Source organism: Babylonia areolata, chromosome 26, assembly GCF_041734735.1.
Source record: "Babylonia areolata isolate BAREFJ2019XMU chromosome 26, ASM4173473v1, whole genome shotgun sequence".
NCBI lineage: Eukaryota > Metazoa > Mollusca > Gastropoda > Neogastropoda > Buccinidae > Babylonia > Babylonia areolata.
In genome coordinates, this window is record NC_134901.1 from 28,492,357 (window position 1) to 28,512,356 (window position 20,000).

Here is a 20,000-nt window from a genome sequence, read left to right on the forward strand (position 1 = left end):
CAGGGAGTAAAAAGTAATCAAGTTGAAACCCCACCCGGTTGGAGAATGCAATCATTGCAGGAAGTGAAAAGCTGCATTGTGTGCAGTGGTTTGAGCCAGGAGGCAGGAGGGGTGGGTGTGGGTGAGAGGGGGAGGCCCAGGGGAGGCTATTAAATAACGGGGGCCTTGTTCCTCATCTGACACCTCTCCTCATAGCCTGTCTCTTCACATTAAACTTCATTCATTCCCAGTGTGTGGAGGGTTAGAGGAGGTTCCCCATTGCGGTTTTTCTCCTAGGAGGAAAAGAGAGGACATGGCGTAAAAATAGATAGATAGATAGAAAGAAAGATAAGTGAAAACAACACAAGACTTGCTAGCATTCTTTCCTTCCCATTGAAATCTTTCAGTGTGGCAGATCGGGGAATCGTTCGTTTGTGGAATCTGTTATACTAATTATAGTCCTGTTACGCTTGACTTAACACGAGAAATAGATTTAAAGAAACATTCTCGATGGACTTTTTACACGACGCCTCTGTGTATCGGTTCATTTCGGTCTGTTTGGATGTCGGGGGACCATGACGCACTCTCCCAGTTCTTAACCGATCGAATCTTTGGCTTGCTGAACAAGACAAGACCATACAAGTTCTTTATCATCCGGGGTAATAGATTAACAAGTAGCATGCATTGTTTGTTTTTGGTGGGGGTTTTTTTCACACCCAGCCCTCGCCCTACAGCAGGATTTAAGGTTGTGTGTGTGTGTGTGTGTGTGTGTGTGTGTGTGTGTGTGTTTGTGTGTGTGTGTGTGTGTGTGTGTGTGTGTACGGGGACGATGTATTCATTGTGTCTATGGAAACGGGAGATAGAATTGCTAATCTTCATTTTGGTGAGTGAGGGAGTTCATAAATACCGCCTGGGTTGACCATTGTTTTATTCTAGTGATATGGCTGAATGTAGGCACCGTGTACGTTAGTTGGGAACCACCCTCTTAGGATTACACAGTATGTTCTCCACTGAACCGCTAGCGACGGTCTGAATACTTGTTTTGTTTGGGGTTTTTTGTTGGTGGTGGGGTTTTTTCTCTCTCTTTTCTCTCTCTCTTTTTTTTTCTTTGTTCTTGTTGTTTTTGCCCATATATAGGGGATGGTGGCTGTGTTGTTCTCTTTCGTCCAATGAAAGCAGAGCAAAAGCTTGCGGTATGAAGTCAATACGCGTAAAGGAACGCCAGATTACAGTGGGACTATCCCTGCAGGCAAATTTCTGACGGGGAAAATCCCTGTGAAGAGCAAAACACACACCACATCATGCACACAGACACGCAATCATCGCCACAATCTTCTCGGGCGATGCAGCTGCCTGACTGAAAACAAAGGGCAGGGGGAAAAAAGTATGATTCTCCTTGAGGGTCAAAAAAGGAATGGTGTAATTCAGTATTTTCGACACCGGAACAGGCCCTTTCACTTCACCGACTCCCCCACCCCCCTGCTAGCAGCTCGTGACAGCGCCACACGCGCGGACAGTATTCCTCATCCAAGATGTGTCCCCGACTCCTTCCGTGCCTGGGGCGCAGCACAGGAACTGAACTCGGCGTCCTGCAACAAAAAATAGGGGTTGGTGTAAGAGAAGGGCGGGTGGGGGTGGAAGGAAGCTGCCGTGGAAGCCACTGGGGAGGTGGCGGGGGTTGTCAGATGTGTCAACTGGGCAGGGAATGATGAGTGCCCTCGGGGATGAAGGGGAAGGGGGGGGGGAGCTGCTGTCCCCCCCAATCCTCCCACCACCTTCCCCCCTGCACAGTACTAGCGAGGGATTAGAAGCTGCCAAATTAGCGGTAGTGGTGGTGGGTGGGGGGTGGAGGGGTTGGGGCTTAGTCTAACACCCTGGGTCCCTGCTGCTACTGCTGCTGCTGCTCATTTGAGTGATTGTGGTGTGTGTGCGTGCGTGTTTGTGTGTGTGCGTATGTGTGTGTGCGGTCGCGCGGGCGTGTGTCTGCGTGTGTGTGTGTGTGTGTGTGTGTGTGCGCAGAAGGTCAGTGCCCCCAGCGTCAGTGTCTTTCGCGCGGTTTCTTCGGTTATTTCAGGACGAATGGTCCGTGAAGTTGTTCAGGCTGGTTGGCCGTCAAGTCAGACCACTGGTCCGTTCAGTTATTGGGGCTTCTGGTCAGTTAAGCCAGTGGGCTGTCAGTTAGGCTGCTGGTTTGTTAATTAGACCAGCGGTCCGTTAAGTTAGTTATGCCGGTGGTCCGTTCAATCATTAATTTTTGATCAGTGGTGGCTTGAATTAATTTCATTCACATCAGTACGTTAACTGCATCGCCCTGCGTTAAGTTAGACCAGTGCTTTGTTGCCTTAGACCATTATACAGACCACTGCAGTGGTGGGGATGTCGTGTCTGGCTGGTAGGTTTTGTTCAGCATGTCTTGGTACATAATCTGTCTGACTGATATATTTTGTTCAGCCTGTGTTTGCACGTAATGGATGTCTGGCTAGTATATGTAGTTCAGCCTCTGCTGGTACATAATCTAAGGCTAGTGTATAGAGTTCAGCCTGTGATGGCACATAATCTGTCTGGCTAGTGTATACGTAGTTCAGTCTGTGATGGCACATAATCTGTAGCTAGTGTATTATGTTGTACTGTCTTGGCACTTAATCTGCCTGGCAAGTGTATATTTTGATCAGCCTGTGATGGCACATAATCTATGTCTGGGTAGTATATATCATTATGCAGTTCAGCATGTGATGGCGTATGGTATTTCTGGCTAGCATATTTAGTTCAGCCGGTGCTGGCACACAATCTGTGGCTAGTATATTAATTCAGTCTGTGTTGGCACATAATCTACATCTGGCTAGTATATATGTAGCTCAACCTGTGATGGCACATAGTGTATGTCTGGCTAGCATATCTGTAGTTCAGCATGTGTTGGCACATGATCTATAGCTAGTGTACCTAGTTAGCCCGTGATGGCACATACTCTTTGTCTAGCTAGCTTATAAGTAGTTCAGTCAGCGTTGGCACACACACACACACACACACACACACACACACACACACATGTAAAAACACGGTGACGGGATGACTCGGCACGGTGGGGGAAAAGCAAGCGAGTGATCCGGTACAGGGGATCGGGCAGTGCACACGCCCCATTGTCTCGGCGTCACTGGGTGTATTGCTTGATGGGCGGCCACTGCACGATTTCCCAACATCTTTCCTGTTCCTTTTGTCACAGCCGTGATGTTGAAGTGTAGGTGTGTCTGTCTGCGTCAGTGTGTGTGTGCAGATGCAAGTCATTGGCCTGGGACTGAATTTTTCCCAAGTGATCCAACGTGTCGGAAATTTCACTCGGTGCGCTTCTTACACCCAGACCGTGTTTTGTTTTAACGAAAGAGCGGGGGGGGGGGGGGGGGGGGATATGTTTAGCCAGCTTTAAATACTTCTGTACAAATGTCACTGCTTTTAATTTCTGAAACTCAAGGAAAAAAAAACAAAAAAAAAAACCACCACACACACACACACACACTCCCTCTTTGCTCGCTGTCTCTGTCTCTCTCTCTCTGTCTGTCTCTCTCACTCACTCTCGCTGCCTGATTTGTGACTGTATCATCCGACGAAACAAAATAAGTCATCACTGTATTTAATAGATGGATCAGAGTGTCACGCATAGCTGACCACCAGTCCACTGATTACCCTGGTACCAACAGCAGAGAGCAGCCTGTGCTGGTGATGTGAGCACAGCCTCGCGGACAACTCACTCCCGAATCTGTCTGCTCTGTTCTGGTACGTCAGCAAAACCTCAGCATCAGACAACTGCATCACCGTTTCTGCGTCTCGTCGACTGTAAGAGGTAGGGTATAAAGGCGGCAGTGACAATAGTAAAAAGCCAGACTGCTGGATTGTGATTCAGCTGTATGAAGACACGTTGCAGACGACTGTTTATTTTATACGCTGCATCAAACTTTTTTCTTTTTCTGTTTCTCTCTCTCTCTCTCTCTCTCTCTCTCTCTCTCTCTCTCTCTCTCTCTTGTGTAGTTCGTCAGCTGAGGCTTGACCAAGCGTTTTGGGGTTACGGTAATGCTGGTCAGGCATCTGCTTTGCAGATGTGGTGTTGCGTATGTATGGATTTATTCGAACGCAGTGACACCTGCTTGGGCAACTGAATTTCACGGAATCTTCTTTTGCAGAAAGACCAGGACAAAGAGACGTTCGCCTCAAACAAAGAGCCCGAAACGCGTTGATTAGATTTGATATGGATACTTATATAGCGCCTATCCTCGGCCGGAGTCTAAGGTCTAAACGCTTTATAAACACGGGGTCATTTTCACAACAGGCTGCCTACCTGGGTAGAGCCGACTGACAGCTGCCATTGGGCGCCCATCAAACGTTTCCTGTGTCATTCAATCAGATTTCAGGCACAAACACATACACACTCAGACAGACATGTAAGATTTTGCGTGTATGACCGTTTTGTTTATTTACCCCGCCATGAAGGCAGCCATACTCCGTTTTTTGGGGGTGTGCATACTAGGTATGTTTTTATTTCAATAATCAACCGAACGCTGACATGGATTACAGGATCATCAAAGTGCGTATTTGATCTTCTGCGTGCGTATACACACGAAGGGGGCTCAGGCACTAGCAGGTCTGCACATATGTTGACCTGGGAGATCGGAAAAATCTCCTCCCTTTACCCCACAGGCGCCCTTTACCGAGATTCGAACCCGGGACCCTCAACGTTTCAACCATTCGGCTATTGCGCCCTTCCATCAGGCTGTTTTTGCCCAGGATACCCCCAACAGTTTCATCACTTCTTCCAGCACCAAGCGATCTGTCTCGCCGCCAGTAAAAAGGGAGATGGATGAGCGATAGAAGATCCCATTGAACAACGTGGGGCCTCCATGCAGGTGTTTGATGATGGGTCAGATTGGGGTTCGGAGGTGGGTGGACAGGTGGAAGTGTAGGTGGCCGTGGCTTAATGGGCTGTGGGGACAGGGGGAGTGTGTGTGGGGGGAGAGGGGGCGTACGAAGGGGGCGTGGGGGGCAAGAGTGAGCACAACGGGAGGTGTGGAGGACAGGTGATAGTGGAGGTTTGTTGGGGGTAAGCTGTGTGTGTGGGGGGGGGGGGGGGGGAGGGGGGGGGATGGTGTGAACTTCCCCACGTGCGTGACCAGTAGTGTTGAAGGACAGTACAGGGTTAGTTATCGTGTCAAATGGATTACATTGTGTACTTTGGTAAAGTACCTCTGAACATTTTAAAGGAACACAACTTTTAAAACTAGCGTACAGACGCTAGTTAGTGCCGCACCTCCCACACGGCTCCTGTACCTCACCTCTCTCTGTCTGTCTGTCTGTCTCGCTGTGTGTGTGTGTGTGTGTGTGTGTGTGTGTGTGTGTGTGTGAAGCTGAGAGCGTCTTCTGGACGCAAACATCCGTGTCTTCTAGAAATTCTTCAAGTTTCTCTCTCTCTCTCTTTTCTTCTTTTCATCGCACAGTCACTGTCTCTTCTTCCTCCTTTTTCTTTCGTTCCTTCCTTTTTGCTAAGGTGAACAGCACGTTCGCCTCCATCCCTTTTACCTGCAAGGAACTTCCGTTTCTGTCATGTTGCTGTTGAATCGAATTGTATTACACTTGTCACAGCAGATTTCTCTCTGTGAAATTCGGGATGCTCTTCTGAGGGAGAGCGTATCACTGCAGTAAGAGCGACACTCTCTCTTTCTTTCTGCGTTTGGTTTAAATAATCTTTAATTATTCAACAATACACATGATTACAATGCAATGAATAACAAAAGAGCATCAACAAGCTTAAAGCTTATACTGTGCTCACAACGTTGCACTTCAATTTTATCATGACGGCTGATGAACCATATTATGACTTGTATCAAATAACATTCATAACCAGTAAGTAATGAAATAATGAAATAAAACAAATAAACAAACAGTACATAATATAGTAAAATAATGCTAATATCAATATTATATCTTTCTGCGTTTGCTTTCCTATCAAAGTGGATTTTTCAGCATAATTTTGCGGGGGACAATCCTTCGGTAACCGTGCGTGCTTTTACAAACACAAAGCGCGTGTTGCACCCTGGACCTCGCTTTATTATCTCATCCAAATGACTAGCGTCCAGACCACCACCCAGGGTCTTGTGAAAAGGGGGGAGGGGAGAGATATACTGGCGAGTGCCGCCATGTACGTGATTGAAACGTCTCTATAACAGACAGCTAGTACAAGAGCCTAGCAACTGAACTGTGTCGTTAGCAAAACGTCCATTGACGTGCGTCGAAGCAGTAGCTTCATCGCCCCCTTTGAGGCTGCCCTGTTGCCTCCTTTCAGGGTCAAGTGCAGCAGGGCAGAACACGCAATGACGGGCACTCCAGGGCTACAAGGAAAAACACTTGATGCTGTGCGCTGTATGTTAGGTCGCTTCCAAAAGAAACCGTTCCACTGTGCACTGCTGTGTTTAGGTCGGTTCCAAAGAGGCCGCTCCAGCCCCCACCTGACCGCTTCTCTGTCGTACTACCAGTGTTAGTACTACACATCCTGCTGCCAGTGCGACTTCTGCTACTTATACTGCTGCTGCCGCTGCTGCTACTACTATTACTAGTACCATTGGTACTACTACTACTTGTACTATTGTTACGTCTACTGCCACTACTACTACTGCTGCTGCTTTCTTTTAGTTTTGTGCTTTTACAGGCTACAGACTTCGGCAGAAATTTCTTTTCACATCACATTATGCATTTGCTGCTGCTTGTATTCACGCAGTTTTCTAACTTGCAGTGCATTACAGCAGATAGAAATATAGTTGTTTAGATACTTCCCCTGCAAAGACTGGTACGTGATGGCTGTGATAAAGACGATAGCAGCAGTATTGACATTTCAAAAAAACAAAAACAAAAAAAGCAATGGCCTTCGAAGACTAGCGCTCCATCAAATGATACTAGACTTCACTGGTTTTGATTCTACCCGTCCGCAAAGGGCAAGATTCGAAACAGCAACATCAAAACAGACAATAGGAAGAATAGAAAGAGGAAGAAGGAGAAAAAGAAGAAAGAAGAAGAAGAACACGTGTAAACTGTGAAGTCCGATGAAGCATTCAATGGCCATCGCCCTTCCTGGCAAAGGAACAGAAAGAAATCATTTGGGCTGAGGGTGGAGGTTCTCAGTGGGGAGCAGGGGTTGGTTGGGGGGCGGAGGGGGTGGGGTGGGGTTGCAGAATGGTACACTCATTGAGTAGTAGTTACATGGTGTTGGCAACCAGCAGCTCCCCATCATTTTAGCCATGCAGTGAGAAATACCTGGCAGGCTGGGGGGGATGACCACATCACCAGTTTGGCGTTTTCTCCTCATGGGGAAAACCCCCCTCACTCCCTCCGTCCCTCCCTCCGCCTGCCACACCACGTGCTGGATTCCATCTCCGCACTCCCTCTTAGCCTTCCCCTACCCCCCCCCCCCCCACAACAGAGAGAGAGAGAGTGCCCCACCTCTCACTGGCTGTGGGGAAGTAATGGACAGCTGTGTGTACCTGTGTACCTCGTACATCAAAGTTGGTGATGGATCGACACGTGTCTCAGGCCGTTAACTGGACCGTTATCTGTCTGCTTCTGTCTCTGTCTGTCTGTATCTCTGTTATTCTCTGTGTGTGTGTGTGTGTGTGTGTGTGTGTTGGTGCGTGCGCACGCACGCGGCTGTATGTTTATGTGTGGTATGTATGGGTATGTGTGTGCGTGTTTGAGTGTGTGTGTATGTGTTCAGTTCTTCAGTTTTTTTCATAATATGTTTGTGTGTGCGTTGTTGTTGTTGTTAGCATGAAAGAAGGAAACTCCCAATATAAAAAAAGACAGGAAATCTCTGTACTTTAATGATTTCACTGTTTTTCATTTACAGAAATTCTGTTCATCTGTCTCTGTCAGTCTGTATGTATGTATGTATGTATGTCTCTCTCTCTCTCTCTCTCTCTCTCTCTCTCTCTCTCTCTCTCTCGATTCACTGCTCGCTCGCTTACTCGTTCCTTTCTTTTGGCTTTTTTTTTTCTTTCTTTTTTTTTTCGTTCGCTGCCTCACAAAAACGAAAAGGGAGAAGAAGAAAACAGAGAGAAAGAGAAAGGGGGAATATGACAGAGAGCAATAGAAAAGATTACAGCGTTCCCTTTTTGCATGGACTAGAAGAAGAAAAAAACGAAAAAGAGAGAAAGAGAGAGGGATGGGGATGGGTGGGGGGCTGAGGCAGAAGGACAGAGAATAACAGACAAAAAAAAAAACGAGAAATAAAAACCCAGCTTACAACGTTTTCCTCGTGGCATGGAATACCGCACCCGATGACACCTGTATATCTCTGATCTCAGAGCCAGCCGAGGATGCTACAGGCAGAGAAGAAGCAGGTAACCAACGAACGCTCAGACCATGCAGCGGCCCAGGTGAGATTATCCCATGGACTGCGCTCCATCAAACACTTGACGCACGGTGTAAGCAACGCACGTGCTTTCAGTACACTGGGTGGGACTGGCATTGCGGGCCTGTACCAATTCACTTAGCTGGGATGAGGGTGCAGGGGGGTAAGGAGGGGGGGGGGCAGAAAGAGGGAGGATGAGAGACAGAGAGGGAGAGAGTGAGGAGGGTCTGAGAGAGAATGAAGGATTGAGCGAGGGGAGGCGGGGGCGGAGAGATTGGGAGAGGGGGAGGCATGTAATCAGAGAGAGGGGAGGGGAGAGAGACAGAGACTAACAGAGAGACGGATGGAGATATGATATTCTGAGAGGGGGGGGGGGGGAGAAAAGCATAGAGACAGACAAACACTGTCACAGAGACAGACAGACACTGTCAGAGGGAGAGAGAGCGGAAAACAGGAAGTGGAGACTTGATAAACCCTTGTCCATGTTTACAACACTCCCAGCTCCTTCTCTCTGTTCATGTTCCCGAACCCGCGCAACTCTCCAAGCAACACGCACCAGCGTACTGCAGTCAGCGGAGTTCCTATTCCACGGACATGCCGTACTGTTCAGACTTCTTCGGTGTCGTCGTTCGTGGGCTGCAACTCCCACGTTCACTCATATGTACACGAGTGGGCTTTTACGTGTATGACCGTTTTTACCCCGCCATGTAGGCAGCCATACTCCGTTTGCGGGGGTGTGCATGCTGGGTATGTTCTTGTTTCCACAACCCACCGAACGCTGACATGGATTGCAGGATCTTTAGCGTGCGTATTTGATTTGCTTGCGAAAACACACGAAGGTAGTTCGGGCACTAAGCAGGTCTGCACTTTATGTTGACCTGGGAGATCGGAAAAATCTCCCCCCTTTACCCACCAGGCGCCGTTACCGGGATACGAACCCGGGACCCTCAAATTGAAAGTCCAACGCTTTAACCATTCGGCTGTTGTGCCTGTCGTACTGCACAGACACACTTGACATCTCTCCACCAGTTCTTTCTCAGCAGACCCAGTCTGACTGTGTGCTCATCGTGTGCGTTGAGTGGCTCCGGGAGTTGGGGTTTCAGCCTCCCTCCCTTCTGACCTGCTGCCTCCTCCTCCCGTCATGCTGCCTGATGCTTTCCCTTCCCTGCAGTTTCGGTTTCAGTGTCTCGAGGAGGCTTTACCGCGTCCGAACAAACCCGTACACGCTGCACCACATTGTGCTAGGGCTGATGCCTGATCATCAGCATAACCCATCAGGCCTTGAGTTCAGTTGCATTATATTTGCACAAAGGACGTCGGTTTACCGTTTCTTCCGAATGACCAGATGCTCAGTTTGATTTTACAAGTCAAACTTGGGAGAAAGGGTGAGACTAGGATTCGAACACAGACCCTCACGGACACTGTATAGGCAGATGAACGTCTTGGCCATTCTTTCACCTTCCTCCTTCATTACACAGTGATGTTGTGGAGGGGCGGGGGGTTAGTTGGAGGCAAGATGGAGGACAGCCGATGGGAGGGTGGTGCGGGGAGAGGGGTGGGGAGGAGGTCTCTTTGAGGTTGGTAGGGAACTGGATGCTGTCCAGAGGTGTTGATTCATCGGTGTGTGGTATTGGCAAGGGTGTTCAGCTTGGTGGGAGTGGTGGGGGTGCCAGGTGTTGGGTGTTGGAACCACCCGGCCAGTGTGTTGTACTGGCTCTGTGAATGAAGATGTTAACCAATTTGCCATTTATTTGTATAAGGCGTTTCAGATTCGGTCGGTCAGTTGCATGTAACATGTGTGGTTGTAATTTTCTTTTTTAATCTGATGTTATATTTGTTGAATCGACGGACTATTGTTTTCACACCACCCCTTCATGAGGGCTGTGGCCCAAAACGAATAAAAATGTTGGTTCGTTCGTTTGTTCGTTAGCTCTCTCTCTCTCTCTCTACCTCTGTGTCTGTCTCTCTCTCTCTCGCTCGCTCGCTTTCTCTGTGTGTCTCTGTCTCTCTCGCTCCCCCCCCCCTTTCCGTCTCCCTCTCTATCTTTGTCCCCCCCTGTCTCTCTCACTCTCTCTCTCTCTCTCTGTGTGTGTGTGTGTGTGTGTGTGTGTGTAAACCATGACTTGACTCGCCAATAATCGCTCTGTTGCGGCGGTTTACCACCGTTTGTGCAGCTGGCTATAATAGCCTGCCACGAAAGACAGAGGGGTGAGAAACAGAGCAGAGAGAGAGAGAGGGAGGAGAGGAGAGAGAGAGACAGATAGAGAGAGAAGGATGATTAACTAAGCAAATATACTTTTTTTGCACCCAGCCTTGGGAAATAAGAATTTTTTTTTTAAAAGGGGGGGGCGGGTTAAGGGCACATCAAAATGAACACATTAACACAGAACTATCAACAAACATATCAAATTGAAACACACACACACACACACACACACACACACACACAAGTGAGGGAGGGAGAGAGAGAGAAGCAAAGCAAAGCAAGAAAGAAGGGTCGTCATAAAAAGCTGAAAAGAAAAGAGAACACCCAACTCAATCCGAAGACAGACACAACAACAGCAAATATTTCTGAAAACATCATCTTCAGCAACATGTCCAGCTCCTCCTTCTCCTCCTCCTCCTCACCACCACCACCCCAATTTAAATCAACAAATAAACGGAAAGCATGACTGAATAAGCGAACAAATGACAGCCTTTGACGAAAAAAAAAAGATATAAAGGCAAAAAAAAAAACAAAAAAACGTCGGCGTAAGGGGCATTGGAGCGTCGTTCAATGACGCACATGTTTTGAGACTTAACGTTGACACTTTCTATTGGGGGTGTGTGTGGGGGGGGGGAGTTGGGGGGAGGGGGGTCCTTAACCTCCCCCTGCGTGTTTAATCGTACGTGCGTGGTATTTACATATTCATTGTTAATTTAGGAATGCATGGCTACACTCTTTTCCCTTCCCGCACCCTTACAGAAAATGGTGAACCCAAGGGGCCAGTCACACAGACTTGGTAACAGCAGTTCGTGTATGAAAAAAGCTGAACTTTCTGATCATAATAATTTTTGTTTGTTTGTTTGGTTATTTTTGTTTTGTTTTTAAGGCATGGCGTCGTTCCTTGCCCTTCGCATGAACGTAGCAAGAGGTGTAGGGTAGGGTGGGGGGTGCATGGTAGAGACTTAGTAACAGCTATTGAAAGTCGTTGTACGTGTGAAAATAAGCTTAAAGGTTCTCTCTCTCTCTCTCTCTCTCTCTCTCTCGTATCGGACTATTATCGCCAGCTGCACAAACGGTGGTAATCCACCGCAATAGAGCGATTATTGGTGAGTCATGTCAGGGTTCAAAAGATAGTTTTGTATCAGGATGGTTCGAGTGCTCCGCGAGCAACTATATTTTTTAAGTGGCACGTGCATGATTATTATTTTTTTTTAGTTGCCGTATTTTAAGGGCATGAGTATTTTCCAGAACGTGTTCGATTGAAGGGTTTGATTTTCATTGTTTCATTGATTCGATGACTGATTCAATCAGGAAAATGGGTCAGTTTAGTTCCTTGCATTTTGCAACTAACCGCTCACAGCACACGTACGCGTACATACTCGCACGGATGCATGCATTCACACGCATGGCCACTCGCGCAAACACACACATACACACATTGACACACACACACACACACACGCACGCACACACACACACACACATACACACACACATACACACACAGAGAGAAAGACACAGAGAGAGCGGTACCGGGAGAAGAGGACAGACATCCGCCAGAAAGAGAATCAAGAAGCCCACAGAGACAGACGGACGACAGACGTGCACATGTTACGAACGAGCAGGGCTCTCAGGGTTGGAAAGGGCCCAGGTCGACATTTGACTGTAGCACCAGCAGACAAAAGAAATGTCAGAGGTTGATGGTGATCATCCCCATCCTTTTCCACTCCATCACTCCATCAAACGCCTACAAAACAAAACAAAACACAAAAAAAGGGTTAAAAAAAAAAGGAAGAAAAAAAATCATGACTCACTCGGATTCTTCCGTGGTAACCTTGTAAGTATTTTCCTGTTAGGTGAATGAACGTGATCGGATGCTGCAACACAGTCGCGTATTCATTTGAATATTTGAACTGACATATGAAAGATTATTGCTGTTACGTTCAGACGAAGAAAACGTGGGGACATATCACAGTTTCTTGTATACTTCTGTAGCAAACATGAGGTGGGGGGAGAGAGGGGTCTCGTATTCTGCAGGGTCTGTTGCAGTATTTGTCATCCACTGTGAAGTGGGGGTGGCTGAGTGGTGAGAGAATTACTGCTGCCCCATTCAGATTCGGTGGGGGAATCAGTTTTAGTTTTATATGTAACCTGACGGTATTAGATCAGTGTCAGCACAGCCTGGAACCCTTCACAGTGGAAAGGTGGAAATCACACACATTCTCTCTCTCTCTCTCTCTCTCTCTCTCTCTCTCTCTCACACACACACACACACACACACACACACACACACGCACGTACTCTCTCTCCCTCCCTCTCTCTCTCTTTCTCTCACACAGAAGCATGCATGGACACACACACACACTCTCTCGCTCTCTCTCTCTCTCCTCTCTCTATCACACACACACACACACACACACACACACACACACACACAGCCGTTACATGTTGCAAGAAAAGGTTACTTTCAGGGGTCCTGCTCAGCGTACTACTGTATCAGGATGTTGCAGGTGTGCGGTGTGGAAAGGTATGTGTGCTGTGTGTCTCTGTGCGCGCTCGCATGCTACATAATTATGTGTGTGTGTCTGTCTGTGTATGTGGCTGTGGCTGTGGCTGTCTCTATCTCAGTGTGGATGCATGCTTGTGAATGTGTGTGTCTGTCTGCGTATGCGTCTGTTGTGTTTCTGTCTCAGTGTGGATGCATGCGTGTAAATGTTTGTGTGCGTGCGTGCGCGTGTGTGTGTGCGTGTGTCTGTTTCTTTCTCAGTCTGTCTGTTTTTGTCAGTGTGGATGCATACATGTGAATGTGTGTGTGTGTGTGTGTGTGTGTGTGTGGAAAGAGAGAGAGGAGGCTGGGTGAGGGAGAAAGGGGTGTTGTGTGATTGTCGGCATGCTGGAGTCTTGCCTGGTGTCGGGTCAGTGGCAATGACATTGCTGGCATACGTGCACGCGACTTTGCAATCACCTGAACCTATGGGTGGGGTCTTGCTGCATACCTGGAGAGGAGTGTTTGAAATCATTGGATCCACCCCACCTCTGAAACTGAAGGAACGTTGTGCAGTGTGTGTGTGTGTGTGTGTGTGTGTGTGTGTGTGGATAGTGTGCAGTTGACCTACAGTTGATGATATGATGAGGAGGAAGGTGGCAGAATGGTTTAGACACTCATCTGCCAATACAGGGTCTGTGAGGGTCCGGGTTCGAATCCCGCTCTCGTTCTTTCTCCCAAGTTTGACTGGAAAATCGATGTGAGCTTCTTGTCATTCGGATGAGACGATAAACCGAAGTCCCGAGGAACCCATAGCAACGAGAGTGTTGTCCTCTGGCAAAGTTCTGTAGAAGAAATCCACTCTGATAGGTACAAACTATATGTATATGCATGCACTGAAGGCCTGACTAAGCGCGTTAGGTTATGCTGCTCGGTGTCAGGCATGTGCCTAGCAGGTGTGGTGTAGCGTGTATGGACTTGTGTGAACACAATGACACCTCCTTTGGAAAGTGAAGCCGTACATGTGTGTGTGTTTTGAGGGGCAGTGGGGCGTCTTAACTACTGGCTGTTCTGAAGTATTTGGCACGTACCTGTTGATTAATGACAGAGAAAGAAAAGAGAGAAATGAAGCACTGACTGACGAGTGACTTGTTATAATCGGTTGTATTGTGGAAACGGACTCCTGATGATTGTGTCACAGCCGGTTATCAAGTTAATGAATGCATGATTTGATCGGCTGGTTGATTGGTTGTGCACAACAAAAGGGATAGTAGTTTCTAGTTTAATGAGCTGAAAACAAGAGAACAACAATTACTTAAGCCGATAAAATCGTGTGTTTTTGTCGATGTCATGATGTGGCTTGTACTGTTTAAGGAGCTGAACAAGTAAAATGAATTAATTATGCTCTGTCTCTGTCTCTCTGTGTGTGTGTGTGTGTGTGTGTGTGTGTGTGTGTTTATTATACAGAACCGCTAATGAAATTGCCAAACATCATTCCATAATTTTTATGCACTTTTCTCCGGGGTTTTTTGTTGTTGTTGTTGTTCGTTTGTTTGTTTTTTGTTTGCTTGTTTGTTGTTGTTTTTTCCACCCTTCGGGCACAAACGTTTGAGATGGTAAATAAAGGCCAACAATTTACGGAGGAGAAACCAACTCCAAATTGAACACTAATTCTTCTCAGCATTTTTGCTGTTTAGTATTCAGAATGTAATCACAAGTCCAAAGTGTGTTGAATTTACATGCCTCCGTTCGCCGTACGCTTTTTTAATATATATATTTTTTATATTGAAAAAAAAAAAAAATTACTGTGGAAAGTGAAGTGTGTGAGGCGGGGAGGAAGGGGGTGGAGGTGGTGGGGTGGAGAGGGTGTTGTGCGCGCGCTCACGTGGCGCTGTGTTAAAATTAGAATGTTTTATCACACAAGTATGTGTGCGTGCATATGTTGCCGTGTTAAACTTAGAACGTAATCACAACTCTAAATCTGATCGGTTGATATCTGGGGTGAGGTGGGGGAGGGGTATGGGGAGGGGTAATAGCTTATGTTGTTGAAAATGAGTCATGTAATGTGCAGTTTGTGTGTGTGTGTGTGTGTGAGAGAGAGAGAGAGAGAGAGAGAGAGAATAACTGGGAAGTACTTGGGGATTCAGCTGGCTGTCGTAGGTCGACACGCTCAGAAGGGGCAGGCATGTACAGGGAAACAGACAGAACCATTATTGATATTGCCGGATCGGATGTTGTTTCCGCTGTCAATCGTGATTCACAGAGTGCAGTGCTTGTTTTTTCCGATTGAATTATGTAGGGTCTCGATTTCTCTCTCTCTCTCTCTCTCTCTCTCTCTCTCTCTCTCTCTCTCTCTCTCTCCTTTTTTCTTTCGATTTCCCTCTTTTATTTCGGTTTGTGCGTGCGGGGTGGGGTGGGAGGTGGAGGGAAGGGGGGCAGGGTGGCGCATGTGTATGATATATGTGTGCATGCGTGCACGTGTGTGTGTGTGTGTGTGTCTCTGTGTGTGTGTGTGTGTGTGTGTGTGTGTGTGTGTGTGTGTGCTTCCGGGTCTCCAATAGTGTTGTGTGTGTGTGTGTGTTTCCTTCCGGCCAGATGTTTATTTTTCCATGCACCCCTCCCCCCTCCAACCCCCTCCCCCAACCCCCTTCCTGTTGTCCCAGTCTCCACACTGCCTGATGAGTCACAGCAAAAACTGCTGGATGTCAGCTTGGACACCAGACTTAGCCACTTTAGTTAACAAACCGTACGTCGCAAAACGGAAACAGAGTTCACCAACATCATGAGAATCACAGTGGGTTGAATAATTTTGAACGAATTTAGACGAGATACTTAAATACGATTCATTCTGAGGTCAAACAAATAAGTGCAGGTGTACAGTTCAACTTTGATCTTTTTTTTTTCTTTCTCTTTAATGGAAGAGTTTATTTCCGGGACGCAGGCTGCCTCCCCTGTTGTCTGTGTGTCCCGGAAGATGTTCTGTTCAGTGCTGTTTGTTCAGACCCGATACTTCCCTAACAACGTGACAGTTCAAGGAAACAGGTGCACATAAACAACGCTGACACACTGTGTCTGAACACAGCTTTTCATTCACTTTACTTTCACGTCATGTTGCCTGTAAAACCTATTGGTACCACTCCCCCCTTTCTTTGAAGATTCTATTAATACCAGTAAACCTCAGACTGCTTTGCATCTGTCTGTTACGTCGGATGTTTCTGTAACATATTCCTGTAACATTATTGTCCGGAAAACAATCGCTGCCTTCCCAATGTTCCATACACTTTATGGCCAAGATGTTCCTCACGCTTATACATCCATTATCTACCAGATGTTCCTGGCCAATGCTACATAATTATTCACCTTGACATCACTGCCTGTTAAAGCTCACATTCAGACATAATTACCCGTTAAAGGTAACGTTCACACACCGAGAACGTTGATTTATTATTATTATTATTATTATTATTATTATTATTATTCATTATCAGTTTTGTTTGTTAAATTAACGACTCTCTTTTACGAAGTGCAATAAGTAATTTTCTGTAATTGTATTTAGGTCTTTGTTTCAAATTTCACCGTCCCCGCCCTCCCCCCCCCTCCCCTAAACACACACACAGGCCTCTCACTCATCCCCCCCCCCCCCCCGCCCCCTTTACCAGGTTTCCCCCCAACTCAGCATTCCTCCACCTCCTTTTCCAAACGATAGATAATACCCATTAATTCTCTGACATCAATCACCGACATGTGTGACGGGACATTAAACAAAATTCCTCCACACACATCACCCCCTGCCCTGTCCCTGCAGATGTTCCTGGCCAAGGCTCTGTACGACAACGTGGCGGAGACGCCGGACGAGCTGTCGTTCCGGAGGGGGGACGTGGTGACGGTGCTGGACCAGGACACGGCGGGGCTGGAGGGCTGGTGGCTGTGCTCGCTGAGGGGCCGCCAGGGCATCGCCCCGGGGAACCGCCTCAAGATCCTCTCCGGCATGGGGGAGGCGGCAGGTGGGGCCCACCACCACAACGGGCCGGCTGGGGGGGACTGGCAGAGGACCCTGGAGAAGTCGCCCTTAAGCAAGGTCAGTTGTCCTGTGGCTTTGGTGCTTGGTTTTTTGTTTTGTTTTGTTTTGTTTGTTTTTTGTTGTTGTTTTTTGGTGTGTGTGTTTTTTGTGGTTGTTGTTGTTTTGCAGTACAAGCAGCTGTGCTTACTATATTCAGGTGTCAAACTCACATTTGTTATTTTCTCTTTAAAGATTTTCAAACTAATTATAAAAAGAAAAAACAAAACAAAACAAAAAAACCCTACCAACTGTGTTATCTCTTTTTGTCTCCCTTTCCTACTTCCCCCTTCACCTCCTCCTCCCCGCCGTCCCCCTTCTCTTTCTCTGTCTGTCTCTGTCTCTGTCTCTCTCTGTCTCCTCTATTTCTCTCTCTGTCTCTTCTATCTATCTCTCTCTCTCTTCTCTCTCTCTCTTCTCTCTCTCTCTCCTCTATTTCGCTCTCTCTCGCTCTCTCTCCATTTCTGTCTTCCTCTCTCTTATGTAGAAAGTACATCAGGAAAGCCAAACTCTGCATGATTTGTTGGTTGGTTGGCTAATGGGTTGGTTTGATGGTTGAGCGGTGCCTCTTACACGTACATCAGGAATTTTTTTGTTGATGGGTACATTTAGCGCTTTGTGTGAATGTGCGTGAAGATAAGATATTTTGTGTGAGTGTGCGTGAAAATCAGATGTTTAGTGTGTGAGTGTGCGTGAAGATCAGATGTTTTGTGTGGGTGTGCATGAAAATCAGATGTTTTGTGTGAATGTGCGTGAAGATCAGATGTTTTGTGTGAGTGTGCATGAAAATCAGATGTTTAGTGTGTGAGTGTGCGTGAAGATCAGATGTTTTGTGTGAGTGTGCGTGAAGATCAGATGTTTAGTGTGTGAGAGTACATGAAGATCAGATGTTTTGTGTGAGTGTGCATGAAGATCAGATGTTTAGTGTGTGAGTGTGCATGAAGATCAGATGTTTTGTGTGAGAGTACATGAAGATCAGATGTTTTGTGTGGTTGACTTCATTTCTAGTCAGAGTTGTTTTTTTCTTTTCAGTTAGCAGTACTGGTGGAACAGTTAGAACACCCACCGCACCCATTTTTGTGTGTCCTCCATTATTCATCAGTATGTGTAGAACAGTCAGACATTCCCCGCCCACACCTCTCCCGAGTGTCTTGACTTATCGGCACATTCAGGATTAAACTTATCACTGAGGGGAGAAAAACATTGACACGGACGTGACAAAGACTCGCCCTCGCATCACACACAAACTTTTGATTATGCGCCCTCTGATTCGCATTCCTTTCACGATCATCACAAATCCTGCACACACACACACACACACACACACACACACACACACACACACAGAGGGTCACACCCATCCACCACCACCCCCACTCGCAGCCACACCCAGGTACGTTCAGCGGTCGTCCCAACAACGCCGGCAGTCCACAGAGAAAGAAGGTGACTGTGACTGTGAGTGTCGGGTTACCAAGAAGCTGCTCAACAGGAGATCCTGCACTGCTGCCCTGAGTCACTGGGGCGGTGTCCTGTGGTGCCTCTTGTGCTTCACTACTCGCTGGGTAACGCCCCTTGGTGCTGTTGGGATTCACTGCACGCAGGGTAACGCCCCTTGGTGCTGTTGGGATTCACTTCACACAGGGTAACGCCCCTTGGTGCTGTTGGGATTCACTTCACACAGGGTAACGCCCCTTGGTGCTGTTGGGATTCACTTCACACAGGGTAACGCCCCTTGGTGCTGTTGGGATTCACTGCACGCAGGGTAACGCCCCTTGGTGCTGTTGGGATTCACTGCACGCAGGGTAACGCCCCTTGGTGCTGTTGTGGTTCACTTCACACAGGGTAACGCCCCTTGGTGCTGTTGTGGTTCACTTCACACAGGGTAACGCCCCTTGGTGCTGTTGGGATTCACTTCACACAGGGTAACGCCCCTTGGTGCTGTTGTGGTTCACTTCACACAGGGTAACGCCCCTTGATGCTGTTGTGGTTCACTTCACACAGGGTAACGCCCCTTGGTGCTGTTGTGGTTCACTTCACACAGGGTAACGCCCCTTGGTGCTGTTGTGGTTCACTTCACACAGGGTAACGCCCCTTGGTGCTGTTGTGGTTCACTTCACACGGGGTAACGCCCCTTGGTGCTGTTGGGATTCACTGCACGCAGGGTAACGCCCCTTGGTGCTGTTGGGATTCACTGCACGCAGGGTAACGCCCCTTGGTGCTGTTGTGGTTCACTTCACACAGGGTAACGCCCCTTGGTGCTGTTGTGGTTCACTTCACACAGGGTAACGCCCCTAGGTGCTGTTGTGGTTCACTTCACACAGGGTAACGCCCCTTGGCGAGGTTGTGGTTCACTTCACGCAGGGTAACGCCCCTTGGCGAGGTTGTGGTTCACTTCACGCAGGGTAACGCCCCTTGGCGAGGTTGTGGTTCACTTCACGCAGGGTAACGCCCCTTGGCGAGGTTGTGGTTCACTTCACGCAGGGTAACGCCCCTTGGCGAGGTTGTGGTTCACTTCACGCAGGGTAACGCCCCTTGGCGAGGTTGTGGTTCACTTCACGCAGGGTAACGCCCCTTGGCGAGGTTGTGGTTCACTTCACGCAGGGTAACGCCCTCAAGTCCCCTTCTAATGTCAGACAATGCTTAGAGCCATGTATCCTGACAGTTTTCAATTCCGTTCTGGGTTACATGAGCGATCATAGCGGCGCCAAACTTTTGCATTGCGTTAAGAATAATGATTTATTCTCATATGTCCCAAGCTAATTTCGTGGACTCAGTGAGAAGTAAACACCCTAGAACATTCTTAGCGCTAAGAAAAAATAGCGCTTTTAAGCCCGCAGTGCAGCCCTGGAGCGGTGACAGTCTTGTCCAGTGTTTGGATCCGGCGACAGTG

General features: G+C 47.7%; 1 protein-coding gene across 3 annotated transcripts in view; it reads left to right on the forward strand.

Moving 5' to 3' along the window:
* Window positions 1-20,000, forward strand: part of LOC143300141 (enhancer of filamentation 1-like) — a 79,875-nt gene that overhangs the window by 37,746 nt on the left and 22,129 nt on the right. For all 3 annotated transcript variants that reach the window (XM_076613676.1, XM_076613675.1, XM_076613674.1), the window contains exon 2: window positions 16,859-17,131. In XM_076613676.1, coding sequence (XP_076469791.1) covers window positions 16,859-17,131 — 273 coding nt within the window. The remainder of the gene's footprint in view (window positions 1-16,858; window positions 17,132-20,000) is intronic.